Source organism: Nanorana parkeri, unplaced genomic scaffold (genome assembly GCF_000935625.1).
Source record: "Nanorana parkeri isolate BGI_ZX_2015 unplaced genomic scaffold, ASM93562v1 scaffold1654, whole genome shotgun sequence".
Classification (NCBI taxonomy): domain Eukaryota; kingdom Metazoa; phylum Chordata; class Amphibia; order Anura; family Dicroglossidae; genus Nanorana; species Nanorana parkeri.
This window is the reverse complement of record NW_017307922.1, coordinates 49,354-64,792: the sequence shown is the minus strand read 5'-3', so window position 1 is coordinate 64,792 and position 15,439 is coordinate 49,354. Positions and strand designations below refer to the sequence as shown.

The following is a 15,439-nucleotide window of genomic DNA, read 5'->3' as shown; positions in this document are numbered from 1 at the left end:
TTTAATGTGTGTGAGATATGTTTGTGTTTCATTAAATATGTGATGTTTTTTTAAATGTGTGTGTGATATACTGTATGTGTTTTAATGTGTGTGTTTAATGCATGTGTGATATATGTGTTTTAATGCATGTGTTTCATTACGTGTGTTTTATTGGGTGTATAAATGTTTGGATATGTATGTTTCCCTATTTTGCATAAGGCAGTGTTGCTGAACGTTTTTTAAACTCCAGTGCCCAAACTGCAACGCAATAGCAAACTTAATTTCAGTAGTGGTGCACCAAAATTAAAATTTTTAATTTTAGTGGAACGGTTTCTTTCCCCTGTGGAATGTGTTTTGCTGTTACATGCTTTCCTTACTCAATTGGACACTCCAACCTTACATTGCTTTCTATTCTCAATGGCTTTACACAAACCACTCTCAGATGGTCAATGTCAAACGGTGTTGCAACTCGCACACTCGTCTTCTTTTCTCAATAGGTCACTAAAAGCGTTCTATTACTCCTCCTTTACTAAATACTGCCAAGTCACTCGTCCCATTATATTGGAAGCAACTGACTGTTCCACCTTTACAATCGTGGTTTGAAAGAATTGACCAAACCTGTGTTCTGTAAGTTCCAACACACAGTGCTAACACTGAAGACCACTTTAGTAGAACCTGGGATGGTTGGATAACCTATAAAAATACTGCGCTTTATCAGGACACAATGTTGCATACCTAAGTTGCTGGCTGCTTCTTTTTTGCATACTTCCATCATTTGAAAGTTCATCATCTGCATTCTCCAGGTTGGGGACTGGTTTCTGTACCCCTCACTGTTTTTACTCCATTCTTCTTCCTTTTCATCTCTTTCTGCCTCTGTAGCACTATTTATACAACAATCAGCCATGACCTTACCACCCGCCTAATATTGAGTAGGTCCCCCCTTTCCCGCCAACAGCCCTTTTTTCCAGCACATCCCACAGATGCTCGATTGGATTGAGATCTGTAGAATTTGAAGACAATACCTTGAACCCATTGTTGGTTTTCCTCAAACCATTTCAGGACATTTTTGCAGTGTCACATTATCCTGCTGAAAGAGGCCATTTCCATGAAAGTAACATTCGCATGAATGGCAGGACCCAAGGTTTTCCAGCAGAACATTGCCCAAAGCATCACACTGCCTCTGCCAGCTTGCCTTTTCCCCATAGTGAATCCTGGTGTTACGCAGCCCCATACGCAACAAACTGTGATGCACTGTATGTTCAGACACTAATCGGAACCAGCATTCACTTTTTCAGTAATCTGAGCTATGGTAGCTCTTCTATTAAATTGGACTACACGGGCCAGCCTTCGCTCCCCTGCCTAATAACTCCCTCCTCATTGGCCTACCTCTACACAGACTATCCCCCCTTCAGTCTATCTTGAATGCTGTTGCCAGACGTATCCACCTAACCAACCGCTCAGTGTGTGAAACCCCCCTCTGCCAATCCCTGCACTGGCTTCCAAAAGCCCAAAGGATAAAATTCAAAATATTAACAACCACTTATAAAGCCATCCACAACTCTGCCCCCGGCTATATCTCCAACCTTGTCTCAAAGTATCACCCTAGCCGTCCACTCCGCTCTTCCCAAGACCTCCTGCTTTCCAGCTCCCTTGTCAACTCATCCCATACTCGCCTCCAGGACTTCTCTAGAGTCTCCCCCATTCTTTGGAAATCTTTACCCCCAACCTGTCCGACTATCTCCCATTCTCACTGCTTTTAGGCAATCCCTTAAGACTCATCTCTTCAAGGAAACCTATCCCACCTCGACCCAACCACTGAAATATCACGTTCTCACACAATTCATCCCCGCACAGCTACCTCCTCATGTATCACTTGCCCCTCCCCTTTAGATTGTAAGCCCTCACTGGCACGGCCCCGCTTACCATATTGTCTTGAATTGTATTGTGATTGTAATGTCTTCCTTATATTGTAAAGCGATGCGCAAACTGTTGGCGCTATATAAATCCTGTATAATAATAATAACATATTGCACCGACTTCCAGGTGCCATTGTAATGGGATAATCAATGTTATTTACTTCACCTGTCAGTGGTCATAATGTTATGTATGTTTACTATGACATAAAATGGCGTGAGGACCTCATTGTATTATGTGAAATAGTGGATATTTTTTCACAAATGATGGAATTGTGACTTTGTTCTCATTGCTGTCTAATGTTGATTGACTTTGTCTGCACGACGTTGCCATGACAAATTTCCTTTCTGAAAACTCAGTAATAATGACTTATTAAACAAATGAAAACCCTGTCTATAATGAAAAAAGGACAACAAAAGTAATCCGTATTTGGATATCATTTATTTAAATAGAAAATGAACCTATTAGACTAAACATCCTCATGATGTAGACTGGTCATGGATTACAAATGCATGCAGTGCATTAACTTGTGCGTTTCAATGTCACCTTTATTTTCCTCAGAAAGATAATATTAATTACAGAAACAGAAGTTACCAACATCTAATACAAGAAGAGTACATCTTCTAAAATGATCAGATGGGTCGTAATTGTTTCTTCAGACCTGCAAGTGCAACACTTTCAACCCAGGAATATGATGTTATGTTGAAGCAAACCATTCATGGTAACCCTACAGGAAAAAAGAAAAAACAGGAAATATGGAAGTGTAAAATTAAAACATTTGCAGTCTCTTAATTAGCACAATACTTTCACTACACCATATCAACTATTATTTTCTATTACTAAATGCAAACTTAACCATCTCCATAACTTCCTAATGCCCAACCTGCAGCCCAAAGGCCACATGCAGCTCTTTGGTACTTGTTGGTACCAGCAGTCTGTAGTGGGAGAGCAAGCAATGATTTTGTAAATGATTAGTGACAGAGATCTCTACTAGACAAATGTAATCTCCAACCACAACGGTAGCATTTCCTCTCTAGCATTACATAACTGAGCATTATGTGCAGCCCTTTGGTGATGTCAAGGGTATCAGCTGAGGCCCACAATACCTCATGAATGGACAAACACTGATGCAATGATTACTGTGCTCACTGCACTCAGTCCCGTGAACCCTCTTTGTAAAGCAGTCCTTTTTTCAGTCTTACAATATTGTCATAACCCTTCAGCCATGAAAAGCACAGGGGTAAAAAAAAAAAGCAGACAGAATCTGGAGCAGTTGTCCATGGCAACCAATCAGCTTTTCTGTTTCATTTTCAAAGCTTAACTGAACAAACGGAGGAGAAGACCATGAGCAACTGCTCCAGTTTTTATGAATTTCCCCCATTGTGTCTAGATAAAGCAGATCACAGGGCTAGATGGGTAAAACGCTCAAGAAACATTTATCCTCTAAGCTGCTGGTATCCAGCTCATGCAGCCTGGATGTCATGGTTCCTGACTACCTCAGTCATTCAGATAATTATCCAGCCTTTTAAAACACACAAAAACAGCCTGGAGCACTGGTGGAGCCTTGCTGCACTAGATGTTCTTAATTGACTATGACATGACCATGACTCTTACTTGCTGGAGTATTCTCGTGTTTTGAGAGTGTGGTGTTATGTAGTCATTGTTGTGAATGCTTTCCACCTGCATTGCCCTGCTATATTGAAATGCCTGTTTCCCAACAGTCTGTACATCCCCTGCTAGTGGCTCTGTTGGATATATGTAGGAGTTGGCTCTCTAAGAAGAAGCTGTGCTTGTGGATTAGGAGGCTGTTTATGAGACATATCTATGCTGGACATTTTCAAACACCACTCATGACATTAATTAATGTAGGACATGAAAAATGGTTTCCACTCCTGAGTACCTATGCTATGTAATATACTCAGTATTAACCGGCTGAGGACCTTGTTACCCCGCTTACATAGAGAGCGGTATTGATACACTTTGTTCTGAATATAGCAGACAGTAATTACCGCTCTCATCTGGTGTGACTGATGAATCCAGGGGATTGTGTCTGGTGGTTGTTTGACAATGTTGTCAATTATTTTACATTTCACTTTGGGATGTTTTATGCATTTCTGGTATTATACACAGTTTACAATTTATCAATAAAAAGAAGTCATTTGTATCCAGTGTTTCTGCTGGACATTTCTTTCTCTGATAAAGTTATCCAGACTGCTGCAAGCCAATATATCGATCGGAAACCTGTGCAAAGATTTCTTTTTTGTTATGCCTAAAGCTGAAAAAGCTAAATGCATATGAATATATGAATGAGTGCAGTATTTATGAGTTGTTTCACAGTCCAAAGGGTTTGAATTGCTATTCTCCAGTTTTTTGATACACATAGACAAGCCAAGCGAGTGACCATTTCCTCAACTGCAGTCAAGCAATAGTCACTGACTTGATTGTTCATCACCACCAAAACATTTTAGGTTATCCCCCCTGCTGGTACTACCTGTAAACATTGTCTCTAAACAACAACTGTCCCTCCCATAGTCTGCTGCTTAGGAGGAGGTTACTTTTTTTTTCTTCATTCCCCATACACACTTAACAGCATGGAGGGGGAATCCCCTGGCCGGACAGCCCAAACAGTGAATGCAGCTCGGTGTGTGTCTAGTAGTTCCCATATCCTTGTATATTTAATGACTCAAGAAACTCATCTAAGAGTTTCTTGAATGTATCTATGCTATCAGCTGACACAACTGAGTGTGGAAGGGAATTCCACATTTGTACTACTCGCATAGTAAAAAAGCAGTTGAGAAGTCTGAGATTAAACCCCCTCTCTTCTAACCTCTTGTTGTGTTCTTGTGCCATTAACAGAGTTCTCGCTGTAAACATTTTATTCCTAATACTGGGGTCCCCATTAATGATTTGGAATATTACAATTATGTCCCCTCTTAAGCGTCTCTTTTCTAAGGATAACAAGTTTAATTTCTTGAGGCAATCTTCATAGCTCAAGCCTTCCATCCCCTTCATTAATTTTGTAGCCCTTCTCTGAACTCTCTCAAGTTCGGCTTTCCTGATGGTTGGTGACCAAAAACGAACCACATAAACATAAGGTGAGGCCGAACCAGTGATTTGTAAAGTGGTACAATTGTGTTTTTTATCCCTTGCCAAAATCCCTCTTTTGATGCAGGGTCGTGTCCTGTTTGCTTTGCTGGCTGCTGCTTGGCATTGCATGCTACTGCTGAGTCTGTGATCTATGAGCACTCCTAGGTCCTTCTCCATGTCTGACTTCCCTAGTGAAGCATCCCCTAAGTAGTAGTTTGCACACATGTTGTTTGCTCCCATGTGCATAACCTTACATTTTTCAATATTAAGTCGCATTTGCCATTTTGCAGCCCAGGCCTCCTTTTATCTAGATCCTGTTGAATTGAGTTTATGTCTCCTAGAGAATTTACTGTCCTACACAGTCGGTATCATCTGCAAACACCGAGACTGAATAAGATACTGAATGCTTTTGTTGAACAGGGGAGCCCGAAGAAGGCCACACACTGCTGACTTGGCTGAAAGTTAAGCAATGTATGGCCAGCATTAGTTGTATGTAAAACTACAGGTAATGACTTTCATGAAGTTTAACACATATTATTACATTGAGATCTTCTTCCAATGCATATGCAACATATTTACAAGACTATAGCTTACTTTCAATCACATGCAACAGAAAAACTACAACCTACAATTACTTTCATAAACTTAATCAATAACAAAATTAGGGAACATACCGTTTGCGAATCGACATTGTTTGAGTACCTCGCTGAAACCCATACACAGCGACAGGTCAGCCTGATTCTGAGCACACTCCAAGAACTGCTTCATCTCAGACTGGCATGGTGAGTACTGACTCTGCTGTTGTTGATATGCTGGCTGTTGGGCTGCAGGTTCCTAGCATTACACAAGGAGAAAAAGACACTAGTACTTATTTGAGGCCACAGTTAGGTTAGTACCTTTTTCAATGTCGCTGTAAGATCTGTGACATAAGCCAGGTTTTCTTCACACATGTCAAAGCTGAAAGTGATTACGCCAAAATGTTTTTAAGCTTTCAAATGCTGATTAAACCACTTCCAATGGATGCTGTTGCTCTAACCTCGCGCCCATCGTGGGCTACAATCTCAGGTTTACTTTAGGCCTTGTTCACACCAAGCGCGTTCCAGGAGCAGAGCAGTTACAGACCGGATCCAAACTGCGTCCAATGTATTCCAATGGTATTTTGGGCTCTAGATCACACCGCAGCGTTCAGTTCCAGAGCATGTGGAAAAACTGCAGCAAGCCCTATTTTACCTGCTCTGGAATGCATCAAAAATGCATGCAAAGCCCTGGAACGCACTGAAAGCCGATTTTAAACTAAAAAAAACGGCCCGGAACACGTCAAAAACGCGGCACAACCCAAACTCATGCAGATCTGGTCTGCATTTGGTGTGAACAAGACCTTACTCATTTGTGTTGAGATTGTAGAAGTGGTGGCTACTTTACAACACACACAGGGACCATGGGAAAAAAAAGTAGCCACCCTCCAGAAGGAAGGACAGTGTCAGCACCAATTCAGAGATGATTTGAGGATCTACAGCTGAGTGATACACGAATAAGATACAGTTTTGTTAATAGTCAAGGTACTTGGATGTATTTTTAAGATTTAACTCCTGAGCTTAGTGTCACTTTAATACTACTTGAACTCCAGGCAAACAGCTAAATACACAGATGAAATACACTTATGTGAGCTTGTTTTACCTGCCAAAGAATTTGTATTTCTGTTCATCCAGTCCCGAGTTTTACACAGCCCTGTCACACAGCTGTCTGGCAGGGCAGAAAACCTGATTTACAGCAATATTGAACAGATGTAGTCCCCATTAACTTGTGTAATGTGTGAATGCACGCAAAATCGCATGATTTTATGCATCTTTACGAAAATCGTTAAAAACCCATCACACTTGCAGCGCCTTATATCGTTAATGGCACCCTATATGCAGCAAGCAACAATTGCAGGAAAAATGCCATTCAAAAAAAAAACAACACTCACAGATCAATATGAATGGGTTTCCTTTAAAGAGATTGCAGCTTGATTCATAAATTCCCCCAGCTACTGCTCAACCCTTTGGTGACCAGAGATCAGTGTTGCCTAAATGCCCATGACAAATTTAGCAGTGTCAGTAGGCATCTGTCAGGCTGGGTTCACACCTGAGGGACTTTTTTAGCGCTTTTTCCGTTCAGTGAAACGCGCGTTTCACTGGAGGTACGATTTTTTTTTGCCTTTATTTTCTCTATTTTTCAAAAAAAATTTAGTTTCAATTTTGAACTTCCCGCCGGCTTTGCCCCCCTGCGACGCAGCCGCTCTCAAGGGACGGAATCCAGAAGTCAGCAGCCGCCGGAGGACACAGCGGGGATCGCGGACAAGGTAAGACCTGTACACTGTATTCCCGAGTGTGGCTCGGGGTTACCGCTTTGTTAACCCCGATCCACACTCGGGAATACCAATGGAAACGTGCGGAAAAACGCCCAAAAGAAGCTCCTGTACGCCTTCTTTAGGCGTAGGGCATTTTGCAGCGCGTTCCTACGCGCTGTAAAACGCCCAGGTGGGAACCATGCCCAGAGGCAATCATTGGTTTTCACATGTTGAGCGTTTTACAGCGCGTAGGAACACGCTTTAAAACGCCCAGGTGTGAACCAGGCCTTAACTTGACAATAACTCTATGATTCATTTGTATGCCTAAAAGTAAACCATTCATACATTTTGTGAGCTATTTATAGAAGGCTTTTATTATAGATGTTGAGGCCAGCAGAAAGATGAAAAACCAGAGGGACTTAGTCACTAGACACCCCTGAAGTGTTCCAAATGCTGAAGATTCTTCAGCAAGATCTTTGAAGAAAGCAGCTTTCTTTGGTGTGGGCAGTGGCAGGGGTAAGTATTAAACCTTTTCTTTGCAGGCTGGGCTTCGGTTTACTTTTTATTAAGCATGTTTTTATTTCCTTAATACTGTACTATCTGAAAATAACCGTATTAAGATAAACCCTCCCCCTTCATGCTACATCGGCATCTGCAGGCTGAAGGCTTATTTTGTCAATAATGTCCCCAAGCCTGAATAGGATTACTCTATTATAGCTGACAACTATCGTATGATCGGGAACCACGCTGACTAATTCTCAATCACTGGGACCGGTCAGTGACAGCCAGGATTCAGAGCTAGCAGCTATGTAAAGTGTTGACTGCTGGGAACACATTTATTAATGTATCCTTAGCATGGGGCACTGTACAGAGGAACCTTAGTATAGGGATGGAAGGCAGCAGGAAGGGGTTAAAGGTATGATTGCACTGTATAAAACATGTCACTAACCATTTAATAGTGTGTGTTGCTTGACTCAAAGTCTGTCTCTCTGATCTCTCCAGAACAATTGTCTTGTCAGCAAACCTGCCACAAATCCTCTCCTATAGAAAAGCAGCTTGACTTCCAATAGAAGTAACTGATTCTGCCCAGATCTTGCTGGAGAAATATCACTTAATGCACATACTTATTGTTATTGTAATGTTTACCTTTACTAGAAATGTACCTCTCAGACTTGTTATTGTATTAGGCTAACTGAACTTTTGGTTTACATGTAGCTGAATACATTCCAGGTGCATCAAAAACAAAAGTTGTTTCAGGCCAGGTTCCCACCAAATCCAGATCATTTCCAGACCAGACTGGATTGTTTCCAGACCCAAAATGTACCCCTACGCTATTTCTTGCCTCTGTTCACACCAGCGCAGTCCGTTCCAGACCAGACCAGAAAAACACTGCATCTGTCATTTTGTCTGAACTGGAATGCATGGAAACGCATCAAAACCACATGCAAATGCACTATACCGCACCCAAAAGCCCATTTTAAGCTAAAAAAACAAAACCACTATGAAACGGGGCAAAACGCAATGCACCGTGTTCCAGGTCTGGTCGGGAAAATGGTGTGAACCTGGCCTCAGAGTATTCTAGTTTGTTTCTTTGAAAGTCAGCCTGAGTAGAAAAGCCTGTCCACTTGGCAGCATGGTGAGCAGTGGGACCCTTGGACCCAGTGATCTCTTTCCAGAGGTGCAACACACCCCCTACTGAGTCAGATCCAGAGCTCTCCAATAATCCAAAAGCATGAGCTTTGCTATTGGAGAGCTATAGGTCTGATTCAGTAAGAGGTGTGTCAGACCTCGGCAGGCACCAGTGCTTTCCCACTGAGAGCAAGGGTCCGGCTGTGCAGCTGTGACTGTTTTGGGAAGAAAACAGACTAAGTGCCTGTTCACACTAGTGCCAATGTGCTGTCACAGTGTGTCACATTGTTTACTTTTCCCTGGAGTGTACGAACTGTGCACTCCATTCAGGTCCCCGTACAGCAGTGTGGAATACTGGGCTGTAGTGTGCTCCAGTGTACAAGTCCCAATCACTAGATACAGTGTGACTTAGCCCTGAGACATTACACATTTTTTGTTTTAATGCACCTGGAATGTAGTTAGTTGTTTTGAGCCGGACGTTCAAATGGGCTTTAAACACACAGATTTGTAGACTAGCCAATAAATCAGATGGGTATGTCGCTGCAATTCTTCAACATTTAACATAACATTAGCATACACTGATGGTGGTTTAAAGCTGGTCACCCTCATGGCATGCATACCTAAAGAGATGGCACACTGGTTTTTTGGCCTCTAAACTCTCTTTGGTAATGCTTGAGACAGGGCTTCTAGCCACTGAGTCTTCATCCCAAACCTTACCTTTCAGCTGACCCCTCATTAAACCCTAAAAATGAAAGGCCAACTCCAGTCAAATATATGTTTACATGAGTTTTTAGGTTCTTTGCCAAGTTATTACTGTGTCTATACCAGGATAAATTCCTTTTACAACATGCACTACAAGGACATAGATAGACAAACTCTGGCAGTCTATTACAGAAATTGCTTGTGTGCATCCCTGACCAAGAGACCATGCTCACTTACTGTCCCAGAGATCCCACATAATAATCACAGTCCTTACCTGGTAAGTGACATCTGCACTTGCAGGCTCTGAACTGCCACCACCAAACCCACCAGTCATAGCATGACCTAAAGTGTGTCCCACTGCAGAACCAACTGCAACTCCAGCAGCTGTAGTAGCCATTTGTGCCATGAGACCTGGTTGTCTAGGGGCTGCTGCAGGTCCAAGGGCGGATGGGGCAGGGGCAGCAGCAACAGCAGATGGGCGCGCTGCAGGAGGTGGTGCTGACCTCATCACCGGTGCTCGGCTGAAAAGCAAACACAGACTTGTCACAAGTAATGAATATAATTGCACATCACAGTTCATGAACCATCGTGCTCTATACTAGATGATAAAACAAAAGTTTGGTGATTTGACTGTAAACACGATGGCCAGTAATACATCAACCTTACAGAAATGAAGACATTCCCATCACATCACACAGGCCTTCAAATGCCTGTTATGGATATTATTGATGGTTTATTACACTCTGAAGAAATCTGTATTCAGAGAACATTGGTTAATGGGAAGAGTGCTGGAGGAAAACAATTGATCCAAAGAGTCTCACTTACCATATTTATATTTCTATATACAGGCAGTCCCTGGGTTACATACAAGATAGAGACTGTAGGTTTGTACTTAAAGGAGAAATATGGGGTTAAGTCTTTTCCCCATAGTTCTCCTTAGGGTAAGGGGAGGACACAAACTAGCGTCCTCCCGTCACCCTAAGCTCAGTATACTGCGAGTTACAGCTCGCTATATACTGAGACGCCGCAGCCGGAGCGGATCCTGACAATTATGTCTGGATCCGCCCAACTGCGTGAGTGACAGCTGGCTCTGCCTATCTAGAGGCAGATTATATAACTGGATGGAAATCACGTTCAGCCCGCTAACACGAAAGCTAACACGATTTAGCTTTCGGACCGGCTGAACGTGATTTTTATTTCTATTGTCATTGAATTTTAGACTTCTTAATAAACTACTCCTGGAACTATTACCCGATGAAAGATTTTTTCTTTGCATGACTGTAGGAGCCGCGGCCGGACTGGGGGAGCGGAGGTTTGGCCGGACCCGGGAAGCGAAGCCGACGGACCGGGGGAAGAGGAGGCCGGGACAGCAGCGGAGGTACAGGGGGCAGAGAAATGCAGCGGTCTGTGTCCCCGCTGCCTCCGCCAACACAGGCGGGGAGAGCAGCTGGGATTTCAAGGGACACAGGCCGCCGCAGCCACAGTTCTCCTAAATGTACCGGCAGCTGCCGGTACATTTAGAACTGTGGACCCCGGTTCGTAAGTACAGATTGTCTGTAAGTCGGACGTCCGTAGGTCAGGCTGACTGACGGAACGGACGAGGGAGGGGGCGGGTACAGCTGGCTCTTCCTCTAGATAGGCAGAGCCAGCTGTCAGTCACGCAGCTGGGCGGATCCCGGCACAATTGTCGGGAACCGCTTCAGCATCTCAGTATACCTGCTCGCGGTATACTGCGGCGTCTCAGTGTAGCTCGCGGTATACTGAGCCTAGGGTGACGGGAGGGCGCTAGTTTGTGTCCTCCCGTTACCGTAAGGAGAACTATGGGGAAAAGCACTAACCCCATAGTTCTCCTTTAATCAATTCCAATCAAATTGCATTAGTAAGCAATATTGGATGGGACCCTAGACGGTAACAGAAAAAGCAGACATGATGCTACTGTTGGAAGACATCTCTGTGATTATGTATAAACATGCACACTTGGGTTTGCCTAAGTATATATAGTAGGATGGGACACCTCAGCCACATCTTATCTTTGGGGAACAGCAGTACAGTTTTCAAAAAAAATTCTGTCTTCTGTTTGATAAAGAATAAAGCTGGCTACATAGGAAAAGAACAAACTACCGACGTGACACTAAGGCAGGGGTGGGCAACTCTGGATGTTGTGGAACTACAAGTCCCATGAGACATTAGAAGACTGACCGTTACATGCATGACTCCCAGAGGCAGAGAAATTTATTTATTACAGGTATTTGTATAGCGCTGACAATTTACACAGTGCTTTACATAGAGCACAGTCACATCAGTCCCTACCCTCAAGAAGCTTACAATCTAAGGTCCCTATCTCACATGCATACATACAGGGCCAATATAGACAGGAGACAATTAAACTTCCAGTGTGTCTTTGGATGATGGGATCTGTAGTTAAAGCACAGCTGGAGGGCTAGAGTTGCCCACCCCTGCTCTAGGGTCTCTCAATGTTTAAAGTGTACCTATAGCCCAATTTTACTTGAAGCTTTGTATAGAGTGTGAAAGGATTAGAACTCAGTCAGCTTTTTACTACTGACCAGTACTCCAATAGAGAGATTTCCCCTCACTCACTGTCCTGAGGGCAACTTTTTCACTAGACAGGAACTCTCAAACACCAACAGCAGCAGCGACAGAAGTTATTACTGTATGTTTCCCAGTTGCTGATTTTCCCTTCACTTCCTGTCTGGTAGAATGTTGTCCTCAGAACAAAAAGTGTGGGGAAATCCATGATCTCCAGATAGCAGTAAAACCTGATAGGGATCTAACTCTCCCTCAATATATTAAAGACCATAAAAAAATCATACTATTCACTTGGAGCAGAAAAATCCGATCCTTAACAACCACTGACAGCTGCATATACCAATCAGCTATAAATTCAATTTGTATGGCTGTGTTTCCCACTGGAGAGATTCTGTCTACAGCAGGTCATACTTGTTTCCATTTCTCTCAGCAACCTGTGGGCTAAAGGAGAAAAATCACTAGATTTCCCCATCCATGATGCTAAACAGTGTGGATGGAGGAATCTCCCCTGATGGCTTTTGTATTCTGACAGCTGGAGCCTTTGGCTGTCTGAATCCCTTAGTAACTGCAGCGGATTGGCCCTGCATGCATGTGGGGACCTTAGATTGTTGTCTAAGACAGGGACTGATGTGAATGGGCAACTATGTAAAGTGCTGGGTAAATCGTTGGCGCTATATAAGTACATATAATAATAATAATTGGCTGCAGTCACTGTTTGGCCAACAATGTTCCACCCAGCTCCTATGATTTATTTGAATTGAAGTTTGTGGAGCCGAATGGTGCCAGAAGGCTGGCTGATTCTGTGGCTATAAGGCTGGAATTCCAGCATTATGGATATCTTATGTAAGCACGGTCACTAGAATAGAAATCCAAAGTATAATGGTTGTCATCAAAACAGGAATAGAGGAAAATCTTCTAATAGGGACACTTGTTCTGCTGATTAAAATTTCCCCTACCCTTGGAGAGATTTCTTCTCACTTCCTGATGAGTCTCCATGACAGGAAGTGAAATCTCAGCGGTTTTACCTCTTTCCCGAGTCTATCCAATTTAAAGGGGAATAGTTTGTCCTTTAGAATCCTGTAAACCAAAGTTGATGTAAGCATCAACCTGCCCAAACAAGCAGGCTCTGCCCTCTCCTCCTCATGTCCATAGCTCAGTAGAAGGGAATATACTGACCGGCAGTGGTTACAGATGTCCTTGTGAAGCAGCCATGTCTTGTATAACACGTGACTCCACCTACACCGGCTACTCTCCACACTGAGCTGTTATCACAGAGCTCAGCTCCGAAGGAAAGGCGGCTTACAATGAACATACCTGGCTGGCGGGGCCATCCGAGTGGTACGGCTTCGACTTCCTCTAGGCATCGTTGTACTATTACGGTTCTGCAAACGTCCGTCAGCAAGGCTATGTCAAAGTGATTGCGTCAGACACAGCGACACAAGCTTTTATCACTTCTGACGCGTCACCGGCGCCACGCCCCTTAACGTGCTGACGCTACTTGGTATCCACCCTGCAGCGGCTGTACAGGCTTCTAGAAAATGTCTTCGCTGTAGTCAGGGTGAAGGTCATGGAGTGACGCAGCAGAGTGTTGTACCAATAGTAAACACGACAACACAGTTCTCACCAGTTCTACTCGTCTCAGGGCATTGTAATGTCCTCAACTGAAAGCCTTACATAATACATAATCCCCAGCACATAACATCAACATGTTATATACCTAAAGTGGGAGGTCTGCTCACTTTTTTTCTCACCCACCAAACAGTATACATCTTTCATAAACTTTAAAACTAAAGTTATCTAAATAATAAACCTCTGCCCTTTGATTTTTAACACTTCTAGGATGATGTCACAGTGCCCCAATGCTGCCTCCTGGGCACAAATTGTATTTCATTCATATAAAGGTGCTTTCTTATGAATCTGATCTTCTTAGCATGCACAGGTATCTAGGCAATGGGAAACCAATACTTCTTTTAATGATGTGCAGGCCTCTGTTCTCTTAACATCCATTTAATAAGGCTGGTAACAGCTATGTCTTCACTTCCCCTGGCCACCGGTCTTGTTACTACCCCACTGTAGTTCTGTTTGCAGCGAGAGGTGATGTCATTATGTCCCTGCTCGCTGAAGTGGGCTGACCCAGGAGCCTCGGACTTCTGGACTGAGTCGACCACTGTAACTGCGTCATTGGATGCCATCCATGCTGCCAAATAACCATCCATTCCAGTGGTGTCCCTAGCTATTCTGCTGCCTGAATTGTTGTGATGAGGCACCTGAACTCCATACACCGCGTTGACCTTTCTGTTATTATTCGTGGTGCTCACAGTGATAACACGGCTGGTGCCGTGTTCCTCCAAGTCATAGAACAGAAGAATATGTGGAAGCTAGAACATGTTATTGTCACTATGTCGCTCTGAAGAAGGGACACTGCGTGGCCCTGAAACGTTGGCAAGATGACACATCTTCTGTTCTGACTTTTCGCAGCGAGCTGTGTGGGGAGATGTGTATGGCTCTTCCCATCTGGCTCTTAGCAACCTGGGACGATCTGGCCAGAAAGGGGGTGACAGGCACACTGCAAACATGCCGCTCTGATTGACCCCCACCCCCACATGACCCAAAGAGATGTCCCTTGAGGCTGCCTCATTAAAGGGACAACCCTGTACCCGCCCCCCAATCCCACCCACAATAATGCCCAATAACTACAAGACCCACTGCACAATAGGAATTGTACTTTCTCATAATGGTGCTGCACAGAGATATTGGCCTCCATTATACCTCCTCCTGATGCCCAGCCAAAGCTGCTGTTATTATATATCACACATTTTTCATGAATTATCTGTTAAATGGTGTAGTTGTAGTTTAAGTTATTGACAGCTTTCTTTTAGACCTATGTGGCATCACTGATAGATGTTAAGAGTTCAGCTTTAAAATCCAGTGAGAATACACTCCAGCCCATTGAAGGGAGGCATTCTTCTGGTATTTCAGCCAGGAGGCAGGGCTGAGGCACGCTGATGTCACAGGCACCTCCTGGAAGCCAGGGTGGAGGTAAATATTTTTTTCTATGTTGGTTTCACTACAGACCCCACTACCCCAAATCTCTCATTTTCCCCTTGAACATTTTTTGGGGGGCAATTCTATATTTTATTTGCTTAAAGTGATGCCCAATGTGTTTAATATTGTTAATAATGTAGGATAGAATGTCCAGTTTACCAACATTTTATCACTGTATAATAATATGCCATACACATATTTCAGATA

The 15,439-nt window shown here is 43.4% G+C and overlaps 1 protein-coding gene across 1 annotated transcript; it reads right to left on the bottom strand.

Moving 5' to 3' along the window:
* Positions 1-2,531: 2,531 nt before the first annotated feature.
* CHCHD2 (coiled-coil-helix-coiled-coil-helix domain containing 2) lies at positions 2,532-13,620 on the bottom strand. Its single transcript, XM_018571014.1, has 4 exons — positions 13,502-13,620; positions 9,915-10,161; positions 5,655-5,814; positions 2,532-2,620 (listed from the first exon to the last, which is right to left on the bottom strand). Exons 1-4 carry the CDS (start codon positions 13,549-13,551, stop codon positions 2,610-2,612), a joined length of 468 nt encoding a protein of 155 aa, XP_018426516.1. The 5' UTR covers positions 13,552-13,620; the 3' UTR covers positions 2,532-2,609.
* Positions 13,621-15,439: the final 1,819 nt, after the last annotated feature.

Excerpts from the sequence above, each read along its gene's own strand:
- CHCHD2 (XM_018571014.1), bottom strand. The coding sequence starts at position 13,551 with ATGCCTAGAGGAAGTCGAAGCCGTACCACTCGGATGGCCCCGCCAGCC. Across the intron at positions 10,162-13,501 it reads CGGATGGCCCCGCCAGCCAG|CCGAGCACCGGTGATGAGGT; the intron begins GTATGTTCATTG and ends TTTGCTTTTCAG. Across the intron at positions 5,815-9,914 it reads GTGCAGATGTCACTTACCAG|GAACCTGCAGCCCAACAGCC; the intron begins GTAAGGACTGTG and ends GTGTAATGCTAG.